Source organism: Balearica regulorum, chromosome 12, assembly GCF_011004875.1.
Source record: "Balearica regulorum gibbericeps isolate bBalReg1 chromosome 12, bBalReg1.pri, whole genome shotgun sequence".
NCBI classification, from domain to species: Eukaryota; Metazoa; Chordata; class Aves; order Gruiformes; family Gruidae; genus Balearica; species Balearica regulorum.
The window spans coordinates 11,794,777-11,809,026 of NC_046195.1; the positions used below are offsets into that span (position 1 = coordinate 11,794,777).

Consider the following 14,250-nt stretch of genomic DNA (forward strand, 5'->3'; position numbering starts at 1 on the left):
ACCACATAGATTTGCTCTTCCCTAGTAGAGCTGTAAATGGAATTAATACCTACCAAGACATGTCCGTCCGGAAGCATCTAAAGACATTCCATTGGGGCACTGGCAAACAAATGATCCCAAGGTATTGACACACTGCCCGTTTGTACAGACTCCAGGAAACACCTCACATTCATTTACATCTATTTCCAAACAAAATGTGAATAAAAGTAATCACTAGCATGCTAAACAGAAACAAATCAGAAAAAAAAAAAGAACTTTCTAATGTTTGTTTTTAGGACAAAATACAAAACCACAGCAGTTTACATGGCCTGACAGAATTCCAAATATTTAGGATTTCCTATGCACATTGGCCAGAACCAAGTAATTACAGAAAACTGCTGATGATTAGAAAGAATACATGTTGTTATTTGCCATTCCTATATATACTGAAATCAAACTCAAAAGTAACAAAAAAAAAAAGGAGAGGAGCACTTAAAAATTACATCAATTTTCATACTCACTGTGGGCCAGATTTTTGAAGCAAATGGGTAAAGAAAGACAAAGGTAAGTGCATAATGAGATTATGCATTATTCCAACAAGATGAAGTTATGCTGTATTTTTTAAATGATTTTTAATTTTTTTGTATTTTTAAAGTTTGTGTCTGATCAGGCACACCTCTGCATGTCTGGAAACTACACCGTTTGAAATCTGGCCCTATGACCTTGTCAGCAATTAGTACCTTTATATAGATTAAAATAAACTCCTTATGACTGCACAAAGAGTTTACATTAAGTAAAGATTATATTTCTATATCTAAGTGGCAAATTTAGCACTTTTGTGTAAGGATAATTTGATTAACTGTGTTGGCTTGGCCTGAGCATAAATAAATGTTTAGTAATCTAAGTGTGGGGTCCTCCCACCAGTGCCCTTTGTGAAAAGCATATGCTTCACAACTGCCTTTAGGAAAAAGCCTCCAGCATTAAACATGGCCCAAGAGGAAGCACGATGATTTTTAAGACAGCAGAGGATAACAAGAAATGAGAAAAGCATTACTCTGATAACCTATAGCTGAACACTCACAGTAATCAAAAAGTGGGTATGTTGGACTCTCTAGGCCTCCAGACAAAACTCCTTGAGAGAACAGACTCTGCAGCTCTCAAACTGCATGGAGCAGGGTGGGAGGTAAGTGTGGGGTAGACATCAATGGCCTCTGCCCTTGAACAGATATTATAAATAAAAGGTCCAAATTGACTGGATGGCAGGAAGTAAAGCCAGTAGACGATCAGAAACCACTGAAACACAGTTCATGGCCTGTGAGCAATATTCCAGCTGACAAGTCCAGGGCTCACCCGTAAACTAGAGGCACACTGCCAATGTAGTTTGCTTATTTCCTTGCACAAGGTGCATTACTCATTTTACATGAGCTGTGTATGGGAGAACTGAGTATCACCTTTTGGGAACTAAACTTACTCCCTTGTCCCGTCTCTCACTTGCCAGTAAACTTCCTAGAGATCTTCCCGTCTTGAAAAATGCTTACATTGGTTGAAACCCAAATATGGCTTCAGTATGTTAAAAACAGGGGAAACTACTCTGAAAAATCTGGGGCTATCCAGGTCCTATTGAAATAAGAAAAGATTAAAGCATGTAATAGATGTAATCCGAAGTGCTGGTAAAGGAAATGCTGAAAACAGTTATGTCTACATTTTGGAAGGATAAACTTTCCATCCCAGCAGTGTTGAAAATGTTCTAAGACTTTCCCTGTGAAGAGAGATAGGTGGGGCTACTTTTTTTTTCCCCCTTTTCTTTCACTTACATGCTCCAGAAAGCGTTGCTGAGGTCAGATAAGTTATGTACAGTGGGTCTGCAGCACAGACGTGCCAAGATATTCAGTCATCATTTGGAAAGCAAAGAATATGTGTGAGGGTGTTCCTCTCTTTTTTTTTAATTTTATTTTTTGTTAAGGGAAAAACAATGTTTCTTTATGGAAGCTACATATGGGAGTAATTTTTTAAAAATATTTTAACTGCAGTGTCATGTCAGATGTTGTCAGTCAGGATGACCCACAGCAGTTTGAGACTCTCTGAGCTTCTGCATATTATGGAAATATGCAGTACTTTGCCAGGGTTTCAAATCAATTCAAATGAAGATGAAATAGGGTGGGATCTTCAATTCTCACAGACTAGTATAGAGTCATCTCATACCAAGCAAAAAGCTACACATTTAAAAAAAAATCTTCAACCTTTTCTTTAACCAAAGTTTAACTGTGTCCTGATGCCTTTTTTTTTTTTTTTAATAAGACAGTGAAACTATGCTTTGGAACATGTCTGATTTCATATAGTGTTGCATGGAATAAAGCCAAGGTAAGAATAACAAAACAAAACAAACACTTTCATATGAAATATAGTCTTTAAACATCCTTTTTCTAAAGTATAGTAATGACTTGTCATACCACTGTATCAATAATGCCACGTTTTATAACATATACAAAATGTATACTTTGCCCAAATAGGTTACTCAGTTAACAGTATTTGAAGAGAGAGAACCATCTCCTTTATACTGGTAGACACTATATTTGCAAGTGTGTGCTTTGAGGTAAACTGTAAGTATGTAGGAATGTTAAACAAACTGAAACCAAATTCATCCCTGACATAACTTTAATGAAATCAATGGAACTACACGAGGTAAGAATTTGGCATAGCGTTGCTCTATGCTAAATTAACCACTTAAATCAAAACACTGGCATTTTTTCATTCAAGCTCTGATTTATGTTAAGGCAACAATAAATACCTTCACACAATGTTCCTCTTATTCTTGAATATCCCTTTTGACATATTGGGTCTGTAAAACAAACAAAAGTGGACGTTTAGAATGCTACAGTCCAAAACTCACCATTAACTTATTGTGCAAAACCGATCATGCGAAATATTATTTAGAGTTTATTGCTATGAGAAGTCTGAGTGCTTAGACAGTATCTCAATATTTTCTGAAATAATAAAGAGATAAGATGGAGCAGCTACATAAACTCTAGAGTGTCAGCCATTACCCTCTTTTGCTTCCCAAGTATCCTATCTAGCTAACCCAAAAGCAGTTATAGAATTCCTGCTTCATTCAAATCAATTAATTCATTTAACTTGATCACAGCACATTACAGCCCTATTTACCACGGATGGATGAGGATGAATTCTCCTAAGATATACAGGATGGATTTAACTAAAAAAGATTTGAACAAACTAGCAGGTTTCAGCATATAGAAATAACAACCCACAAACATTTCCGCATTCATCAGCTCAACCCTGGATTCCCAGCTCATCCCACAGTTCAGTCTAACTATCAAGTGAATATGCAAAGACCTCAATCCATTTCTTGATCAACCGTACAATTCTCTAGGTCATCAGTTAATCTACAGAGTATAATAACAAGGGCTACTCCCTCTCCTTCCTCCATTACCACACCAAAGATCTATTTGTTGCAAACATTTTCTTGGGAGCTCTGGGGAACATGCATCTATTGCTACATCATTAGGAGCACTAGATCACTAATTATGACAAACCATGCTAAAGTAATGCTGTAAGTTACAGACTGTAGGTGCGGTCCCTTCCCTTCAGAATTTTAATTTGTAAAATGTTTACTATAAAATGCAAAGTTCGAACCTTCTATAGCTACATGTTACCTCTCAAATATTAAGACTTCTCTTTTTCAGACTGAATAAGGAATAAATGCTTGATAATTGTCTAGCCTGTGCCCAAACTTCTGTGACAATAACCTGGACCAACATCACAATAGGAAAAATCCTAGGTTCCTGAGGAAAATGAACAGTGTTACCTCGTTCACATGGGGTACACGGGCTTCCCCAAGCAGCACCTAGTGAGGAACAGCACTGGGACTTCAGAGTTGCTCCGTTGATATTTATTTCACATCTTCCATCCACTATGTTCTGCCAACAGGTACCCTTAACAGTTTCTTTTTGGAAAAAAAACCCAACATATTGTCATGCAGATTGTTTAGCGTTATACATTACTATATTTGCAAACACATTTGAATTTAGCCATGGAAAAGAATCATCCTTTCATTATAACTTACCACATCAGATCTGAATTTATTTTAAAAGCTCTTAATTTATCCTTCTCTATGTTGGATTATAGCCTGAAATCATGACAGCACAGAGCCCTTGCAAATCCTAGTTTATGTTTATTGACCTTAACAGGGAATAACTCGACACCATTCAAGATCTGAGTCATTGCATTTATTATAACTCAGATTAGAGGCACATGCAGAAGAACGGGGTAGATACGAACCCTTTGTAGATCTTCCCTTAATCTATTAATCTCAGTCTCGATATCTGATCCTCCCATACCAGGAGTGGCAGGAGATAGCTAAGGAGCAGACAGACCTATAGTTCCACAGTTTTCCTCACTGACTAGGCAACAGCTATAAATTACTGTCCCTCCAGAACAGGTAAAGGAAGAAATTATGAGTTCACAGAGTATCTGAGTCACAGCATTGTCCGTGGCTGCTCTTGAGCTGGTCTGGACTGTACACAACTTAACTCATGCTCCATCTCAAATAGAAAACTGGCCTTTCCAGAAAGAAGATCTTAATGAGAACATGTCCACCCCCCTTGGGGGGTGGGGTGGTATTAAATGGGTGAGCATAGTCCTGAAGAAGTAGTCTTAGTATTTCTGTACTTGTTACAAAAAAATTTCATCTCTCTTTCAAATTTGACGTGGAAGCACACCACACTCCCAAGTGCTAGACACACTTTATGTATCTGCAGTAATGGTGAAAACAACCACTTTCTTAACATTGGTTCTGTAATTTAACTAAATTTATCTACACCTATTTTTAAGTATTTTCTAAACTTGGTGTACAACGTTTGTATGTCACTGGACATTTTCAACCAGCAAACATAAAATCTTCAGAAGAATAAATACCTATGCAGATGGTTCTGGTTGTATCCAAAGTACTTTCAGGAGAACATTCACAAGCAAAAGAGCCTGGTGTGTTTTTGCACACCCCATTAACGCAGGGGTTAGATTCACACTCATCGATATCTAGAAGAGAAACACACTGCAGTTAGTGCCAAGAAGTGTTAACAAAAATACATATGGCCTTTTTCAGCTTAGGAAAAAATGGAAGAAGCTTTCCTCATGACCAGCTTTCCTGATATTCTGTTTTTCTGTTCTTCAAAATAGACTAATGATGCATGTGTCCTAAAGATACACTAACACATTACAACATTAAAACACTGAACTTGGAAGTAGCATCTCATTTTCCACTGATATCCAGCTATTGCCCTGCTTTGTGGTGATGGATAGTGTTGTTTAAATGATCTGATATACATCCTGTCTGTGGCTCAAAAAGGATTCAAACTAGGAGCCGTCTGGCTCTGTTCTCCACACAAGGTAACAGATTTGTAAAACTTGGCTCTTCTCAATTTTTTTCTCACCCTTGGCACAGTATGGGCCCACTGGTAGCGGTCAATAAGGAGAGTGCTAGTACAGACCTAATACAGGCTATTCCATGAGGTTATCTAGTGTTTTCTTTCTGGCCTCGTCTCTCCTCATTCCCCTACTTCCCCATATAATTTCTTTATGGTTTTTTTTTTTTAGTTCTACACGTTATATCCTCATTAAGGTTCAAAGTATTTCTGGCACAATCTGAGAACAATCCAAATGAATAAAACTAGGATGAAACGGAGTGTTACCAATTACCTTCGCACGTCTTTAGGTCAGGAGTGTACACAAATCCTTTTGGACAGGTGCAGGTGAAACTTCCAGGGGTATTTCTGCATTGCCCATTGTCACAAAGCAGCATGTTCAGTGCACATTCATCAATGTCTATAATGAAAAACAAGAACTTTTTAAGAAAGAAAACATTTCTGGAATAGAAGCCAGGACAGAACTTCCCTCTCAACAGCCACATTTCATTATATTTTGTGTGTGTGGAGAGAAGGAGGAGACAAAGGATAGACAGAGAGAGAGAATACTCACACACGACCTGCACTGTTTTTCAAAGACACTAAAAAGATTTCTAGATGCTTTTAGTAGACAACAGGCTTGGAATTATTTCAAATGGAAATCACCATTCCAAATAAACTAACACTAAAGATCCCACTTACTGCACCTTCCTTCTTCATGAAAACTATTGTTAAAATTATGGAAACAATAATAATTACATGAATTCAAACTACATAAATATTACCTAGAGAAAAATCAACATTTTAATTTTGTTTTTTAAATAAGGAAAACAACAAAAAAAACCCCCGACCCAACCTTCTCTGTATGTTTTTGTTGATTTTTTTCCTGAGCTTTATTCTTTAGCAGGTTGCTTTGCTTTTATAAGACCTCGTACTTCCTTTCTACACATATTCATAATATGTGACAGCTACATCATGGTTCAAAATAAAACTTGGAATCTTGCCTATAGTGGAATAGGTCTGTGCAGTCTCCGATTCCCTGCACAGCAGCCCCCACAGTCATGAAAGAAATGAGGAGAGGATTGGTTTGGAAAGGTTTGGTGGTCATCCTAGTCTTTAAATCATCATTTTTTCCAAGCTGATTCTGAACTGCCTTAGATGTTATGGTTAACAAGGCCAATGTAAGTCTACACTTGCTTCAGAGGTGAAAAATTTAAATAGAGATGCTAGCGCTAAATTTCAAGACCCCTTAGGAAATCTTTGGAAGAGCTGTGGTCACTAGAGAGAAGCTGCAAGAAGGTGGCAATGGGCCATGAATGGCAGGTGAAAACCAGGAGAGACCCCAAGAGCAGACAGGAACAAATGGCTAAGTCAGAGAGGCCTCGGAAAGTGTTGAGAGAACTTGGGAAGACTCAGACGGTCAGCGCAGCAGCTGGGAACAGCAAAAGTGCTAGGAAAAGCAGGGAGATTTGCAGAATAAAACAGACCGTGTGGGAAGCTTCACAGGAGTTCAGAAAAATTGAGAGAGGGCCAGGTGGAACATTATGGAAGAATGGGAAACAGCTGTGATGGAGCATGGATGTGGGCTGCAACAGGGTGGGCTGGGGAGCAGCTGGAAAACTCACAGATGGATGGGGAGAAGAGAAGAGATGCCATAAGCTACGGGCAGACACTGAAATGGGACATGGATAATTAAAGCCAAATAAGCAAATGGGAAAATGGGATAAATTACAGCATGACTTTTATCAAAGATAGATCAACTCTTATTTTTTTAAAAATAGGATAGTGGATAGTTTAGACTGGGATAACATAGATGACTTAAGCTATTTAGGCTTAAGTAGAGAATACAGAAACCAAATAAAATATGTAAGCTGGAGATAACAGGAAGGAATTTAAGAACTTTAAGGTGGTTCCAGAGCTGGCTGAAGGAGAGATTACAGTAGGGTATATTAAAAAAAGGGAGTAATCACAATGGAGAGAGGATATTAGCAATGCCTTTCAGTGATCAGTCTTGGGACTGGTCCGATAAGATATTCATTGCAATGTAGAAATAAAAAATGAATGGGATCAAAAATTGTGGACAACACTAGTTATTACCAATACAGAGAATCATGCAAGACTAAATTAGTCTTGACAATGTGAATGAGAGAAATAAGATGAAATATAATCACCAAAAATTGCAAATCTTGCAATTACGGACCAATAACAATAACAGGCTATAAACCAGAACTCATCAGTTGAAGACTATCAAGAAGAGAAAACTCTAGATGTAACTCCCAAGTAGAGGTCGACTTTGATCGCAAAGTATAACATGTATTTGAGAAAAGACTAATGCACTCTACAATCAGGTAAGGCAGGATATTCCTAGGGGCAATGGAGAATTGCTGGCAGCAGTGTATGAGGCACTGGTCTGACCCCGTCAGAACATTATATGCTGGTCAGATCAGTCATGGTCAAGAGAAGGCTGCAGCCTCTGCTTTTATGAAAAGACTGGAAGTGTGGATTTGGATAGTTTAGCCAACAGAGTTTGAGAAAGGACATGATGATTCTTTAAAAACACTTTGGGAATAAGTGCTGACATGGTGATAAGTCAAAGGATAATATTAGTACAACATCAACTGGTAATAAAATGGTCACGAATAAATTTTAACAGGAAACCAGAAAAAATTTCTAATCAGTTGTGCAAAGGAGGTCTGGAACAATGCACCGATGCAGGAGTGGAAGAAAGGAATCTAAAGGGTTTTAAGTTATGGGCTTTTGATGGGGCCGTGTAATGGAACAAGAGAATTGCCAGAATTAAAATTTGTAACAGGAGTCTGCAGGTATCTGATGGGGTTTTTTTACATCCCAGATAGTGTGAGAAGACACTGGGACTGCTACCTATTTGAATTCTTTTTATCCCATACCACAGTGCTTCCACTGGTCACTTCTAAGGAGCAAGAACTTATTTCACCTTTTCTGTGATGAAAAATTTGGCTTTAGATTTTTTTCACTTGTATAGCATAGGAAATCAGCCCTAGCTAGAGACACCATGCCACCAGACTCTGCTGGTGCTTCCACTGATAATAAATTTTCTTGTGTCTGGCCAGTACACTTAACACAGTTAAATCAATAGCCCTATCTGAAAATTGAAAGGAAATCTTCCCCAAAGTCAGAGTTGGGAGAAACCATGTAAGCCTTCTGTAGCACATGGGATGCTTATTATCTTACGGTCAGTTGGGAGTTTTACTTAAATCCCCTGCTCTTGGAGGCACCTAGCACTCTGGTGATCCTAGATCCCTCCCGTGGTGCATTGTAATTGCAGAACGTGGCTGCTTTTTATTTGGAGAAACATTGATACTGCAGAGTGCATGTTCAGTGGACTTAACTGAACTGGATGTTTATTGCCTGGTTGCCAGTGATTTGAGTCACCGATGGCAATGGTCCCTTACAGCCCCACAGTGGAGGATTTTATGAACATTGCAAAGCACTGAAATTAAAACAAGAATTCAGCAGAAACATCAGAAGAGAAGCTAGTGGATCTGATGAAACACTGAAAAAAAAAAGGTGAAGAAGGATAAAAACAGGCATCAAACTTCAAAATGAAAAATGGGACATTTCATACCAATGCAGTTTTTCCCAGTTGAATCCACTTCATATCCAGGGTTACAAATACACTTGTATGTTCCATGCAGATTCTCACACCTTCCATTTGGACAGAGATCGGTATCCAGTAAGCACTCATTAATATCTACATAAAGGTAACAAAACAAAAAATCCCCAGAGTCAGTTGTTGAGGGATGGGGGGAGGGGGTTAATTCTCCAAACTAGAAAAAGATATATTTTCAATATCACTAACATTGGCTGCTCCATATTTATAATCATGTAGTCCTGATTGGGAAATTCACACCTAAATATTCACACTCAAGAGAAAAAAGCATCCCTTTCACACTGATTTAGGACCATCGCTAGCCCACAAACACTTAAGAGACTTGCAAATGTAGATAAGAACTGGGATATTAAACTGGGGTCTTACATTTAGAAAGGCACTTGTACTAATAGCCCCCATATCTCCTGATTCATAGCATTTCCAGATAGCATCACTCTCGAAAGCATGAACATCCCTCCTTTCTGAATGCTTTTCCCTCTCTATTGCCAGCAAATCTACTAGTGAGCATTAGCTGACTTAGAGTTTGCAGTTCCTCACCTCTATGACTACAAAGCTTTTACTGTAATTATTTGCTCCTTCTCTGTAATTAATCAAACCCTGTCAGCCTGGCCTTTTTGACAGATGAAAACATGTGAGAAAGCTCAATGTTCAACATGGCTTTATTCTTCAGGATGATTTCAGTTGAAATGTGCAAATATGGCTTATAGATATAATTTCTAAGTCATATAGGTAATAACACTTCTCACAAATTTGCCATTATTTTATAACAGCACTCACATACATTCCACGGCATAAACCAGAGAGGGCTTCACTCACTTCATCCTCAATTATTCTAATATGTTGCAAACAGCTATTTGAATAAGCCTTCCTCCCATTCTTTCCTGCCATCTTCCCCACCAGCATGTCTAACAAATCAAGAATATCAAGGTAATGTTTTCAGCCAGAACTGCTATAGTTTGAATTACATTAGGTGATCTTACCATTTCCTCCTGCAGTCATGCCAGTTCCACTGCTGCACAGCGCCTGATATTCAGCTGGAAAAAATATTAAAATACTTACTAGAATATTCTTTCTTAGCTCATTGCTTTCAGTATCACCATTTACAATATGCCAATTAATTACTCAAATGAAATTACATGCCTTTCAATTATTCTAAAAACATTAATAGCCACAGTGTTCTGAACCTGTGAAACATTTTTAGCACATTCAGAGCCTGCACCTGCTCATGAAGATGGATGAGTAAAAACTTCACATGGTGAAGTGAGGCATTTAGGAATAGACATAAACTTTGTGCTGGCCCTACTACACAAATGAACCAAAACATATTCACAGCAAGATTCTCCAGAACTCCTATGTCCAAGCCATTGCTCAAGGTGCACATTCAAAGTGACCAGGAAACAGAAAAGGTTTTCCTATAAATCTAGCCCATATTTAACTCCTTTTAGCAGGAGTGTCTTCAGGAGTTCGTAGCAAATCAAGGATCTCTTATCCTTTTAAAAAAAAAAAGTATCAAAGTATCTCAAATGTCTCAATTACTGCTGGGTTCAAGTTGTTCTTTTGAGTTCAGAACAATAATAACAGAATAAACTGACAGCCAGATCAGCATTAATTGTTTCCATATAAGTCAGCATTTTCCAATATATTTGCACTTTAATAATAGCCCAAATAATTACATTGGTAAAATAAATATTAAAAATATTTATGGCACGAGCTATCTTCTCTTTAAGGAAAATCACATGCAACACATCTCCCAATATTATCATAACCAGCAGATTAATATGTATCCCTGCTTGAATCAAATTATCACTGCCACTGTATGTAAAAGCAGACCTGCTCTGGACATGCATCAGCAAAACTTTTAGTCTAGAATGGTAGGAACGTCTGCAAACTGCTTCTGGGGAGAACAGAGACACTAATGTTTTCCTTTCAGGAATTTTTTTCAGTCTCTCTGATACAATGCTCCTCTCTAAGAAATCTCTTTCCTTCCCCCCACTCAAAGCCCAAAGAAATGCTGCACTTCACCCTACATGAGATGGCATTTTTTTTAACAGTTGAAGAGGTAGGCAAAATAACACAGGAAAAATAGCTCCCATATATGTAAGTGTTCTGCTAAAGTAATTCAAATATAAAACTGAAGTCAATGCTATGGAGTCCAACATTTACAAAAGATTTCAACTCTACGGTGCAATAAGAAGGGCCCACTGATATCAGCAAGGGGCTGCTAGAAAGGCTCCTTCCTATTCTAGTAATATTTCCTTGGTGTTTTGCTATTCTAAATAACATGGCATGTTATAAAATGGTAGTCAGCAAGCTCCTGCTGAAGACCTCACATCAGCTCAACCAGCCTAATTTGTTCCAACTGGTTTTGTCTCCCTAACGCTTTTCATAAAGCTATCAGGTAAAACAGATTTAAAAAATAAATCTAAAACTATTTTGGCATACAAAACCATGTTAGTATGAGATGTTTTTGAACTACATATCAAATAGCATATTTTGTTTATGTGCCACAACAAATTTGCTCAGTGAAAAGAATCACTCAACAAAGTTGGGCTTCAAACTAGCCTCCTTGCAGTCAGTCACCTCCACGAAACCAGGGTCTCTATTTACCAGCTTCACAACAAGGATTTTGTAAACACAGGTTTCCTGAAAGAAGTGCTTTTCTGAAAGCAGATTCTGCCCATGAAAATTATTAGTACTGCTTTCTTGCTAGAGAAGTTATGTTCCGGACAACAATGCTTGTTGGGGATTTTGGTGAGAGACTCAGGTATGCTCAACCAACTTAACTGGACGTTTGGCTTTGCACTGACTATCCCAAGACTAGTTACTGCATAAGCAATTTCAGATCACTTGAAGGATATAGAATTCAGGCAGCAAACATGTGACTGACAGGTGTACATATGGATTTGAATATATGAATTACTGAAGATGTTTCCATTAATAACTTAAAGTCAAAATTATATTTTTTTTGTTATCCACATCTATCAAAATTGAGTTTGTTGTTTGAAAATCTGTTTTAATGTGTGTAACAAATCTGGACCCAGATAATTGGCATTTATTGTTGCCTTAAAAAATTCTCTCCTGTACTCTTCCAACACGCAAAATAGCGGATTGCTCAAAATATGTAACATGTTATACGACAATTTAACCCATCCTGATTTAGGATGCAATGTTAATACAAAACTGTATTTTACCTTTCTAAAAATACTTTATCAACATAAAGCTTAGATTAGAATATGTACCAGTAAATATGCTGTACCTGAATTTTGCGCTGGGCAGGGCTGACAAGGCTCCCCAAAGGCGTAGTCGGTGCTGGCACAACAGCATTCTGATTTTGTTACTGCACCAGTTAGCGGTCTCACGCATTGTCCTCTCTTGTAGCCACCATAGCATGTGCTTCGCATATGTGTATCTGAGGAACGAAATCTCTCTTAATCCTGCCATAGCCAACTATATTGCCATAAATTACAAGTAGTACTAAATCTAGCTTGGGTGTCATAAACATTGTAAAATAGCTGTCAAAACAAAACATCTTTCACCATTTCCCTAAGCTTTTCACCCACCTATACCCTCACTCTACTCGGGACAGGAAATTCTTCTTCCTCATGCTCCTAAGAGTTCACACATACAAATCAGTTACTGCACTTACTGACTTAACATGAATTAGTGAACTAGTAGGGGAACAATCCAAATTTAACCTTGAACTAGCAAGAAGCCATGGGGAAAAGGGACAAAGTCTCTGCCATGTGACAGGGACGTTACTCACTTGTAACTTGACAGGCCCAGCAGCGGGATCTCAGAGCTAGAACCAAGTATATCTCAAAACTTCCGAAAAAACTCAGTAGTGTTTATTCTCAGTTAGAGGACTGATTTGATTTTAACAAGAAGGATTTTCTCTTCCCCTCCCAACCTTGTTAGATGTTTGTAATTCATCAAGGCTAAAACAACCACTGGCAAAACACCCTGGATTAAGCCCACTAAGGCCACACTAAATTTTACATTCAAACTCCATCTGTCCATCCGTCTAGCATTAACGCCTTAACATCGGTTAATTGTGAGTCGCCACACATTAAGCTTGTCTTACCAACACACACACGTCCGTCCAGTCCTACTGCAAGGCCAGGGAAGCATTCACATCTGAAAGAGCCATCAGTGTTCACACAGCGCCCGTTCATGCATATTCCAGCTGTCTCACACTCATCGATGTCTGTTGGAGAACAGAATTAGCTTTATTAGAAATTAAATTACATACTGTTCAATGCCTGGCTGCAACTTGCATTTGTGCGGCTTATTTGCAATGTATCCTAAAGAAAAATATCAAGTGTAAATGGAAACTAGTTCAAGTAAAGGTTTTATCAGGAATAATGACTAATTCATTCAGTGAAATGGAAGAAGAAACGGCAAAATTCAGGGGAAATAAACAGAACAAAACAATTTCACTCTCCTTGGAGAAAACATCATCAGAGGAAGGAGGAAACTGCAATTGCTAAGACAAAGGACTTCTGTAGTGTGCAACAGGGCATTCCTTTTCTGTGTTAACAGTTAGTTCATGCTGTAAGAAATAAGTCTAGATAGCAAACTGAATCTTACACACCCCCCACGAGGTGCCTTCACAGGGCCACCAAAAAATTTCCCTTCCTCCTGCTGCGGGTTCAGTTTTTGGAAGCACATCTGAATGTCCACAATCAGACCCTGCCTGCACGTAGTGTCTCTCTGGTAATCTGCATGACAATTGGGTTTTCCTATCAGATGCTCATTACAGCCTGTTTTATAAGCTTTCAATGGGCAGACTGCACTCCAGTCTTGAAAGGAATTTGTTAATGATTTGAGTCCCGAGCAATTGCCAAGCACAAGCTACCATCTTCGTCCAACAATAGTACATTGAACAATAAGGCCCTTAGCAATAAAATACAAGAATGAAGCCTTATAATATTGGACTATCACAAAGGGATGAGTGAAAAAAATATATAGGCCGCGTATACTGTTAATAGTAAGATCATTCTCTAGACAAAGATCATGCCATTATTTTATAAGTGATTAAGAAAAGGAGTGTTTAAAATATTGTTTGGAAGTATGTATAACCTTTATAAAATAATCACTTCATAACAACTCTCCATAACATATACAAGAGACAGCATGTGTGACAATTTCCTTTTTTCTGACCTTAAAAGGGCAAATTGAGAGTGAAACACCTCTGTGTTTTACTTA

General features: G+C 38.1%; 1 protein-coding gene across 3 annotated transcripts in view; it reads right to left on the reverse strand.

Moving 5' to 3' along the window:
• FBN1 (fibrillin 1) overlaps positions 1 to 14,250 on the reverse strand; it is a 153,187-nt gene that overhangs the window by 56,297 nt on the left and 82,640 nt on the right. For 2 of the 3 annotated variants that reach the window (XM_075764366.1, XM_075764365.1), the window contains exons 16-24: positions 13,127 to 13,249; positions 12,302 to 12,454; positions 10,026 to 10,079; positions 9,001 to 9,126; positions 5,692 to 5,817; positions 4,912 to 5,031; positions 3,803 to 3,940; positions 2,768 to 2,818; positions 54 to 179 (exon numbers count right to left, since the gene is read on the reverse strand). The exons of the other annotated variant lie outside the window; for it this stretch is intronic. In XM_075764366.1, coding sequence (XP_075620481.1) covers positions 54 to 179; positions 2,768 to 2,818; positions 3,803 to 3,940; positions 4,912 to 5,031; positions 5,692 to 5,817; positions 9,001 to 9,126; positions 10,026 to 10,079; positions 12,302 to 12,454; positions 13,127 to 13,249 — 1,017 coding nt within the window. The remainder of the gene's footprint in view (positions 1 to 53; positions 180 to 2,767; positions 2,819 to 3,802; positions 3,941 to 4,911; positions 5,032 to 5,691; positions 5,818 to 9,000; positions 9,127 to 10,025; positions 10,080 to 12,301; positions 12,455 to 13,126; positions 13,250 to 14,250) is intronic. 3 annotated transcript variants of the gene reach the window in all.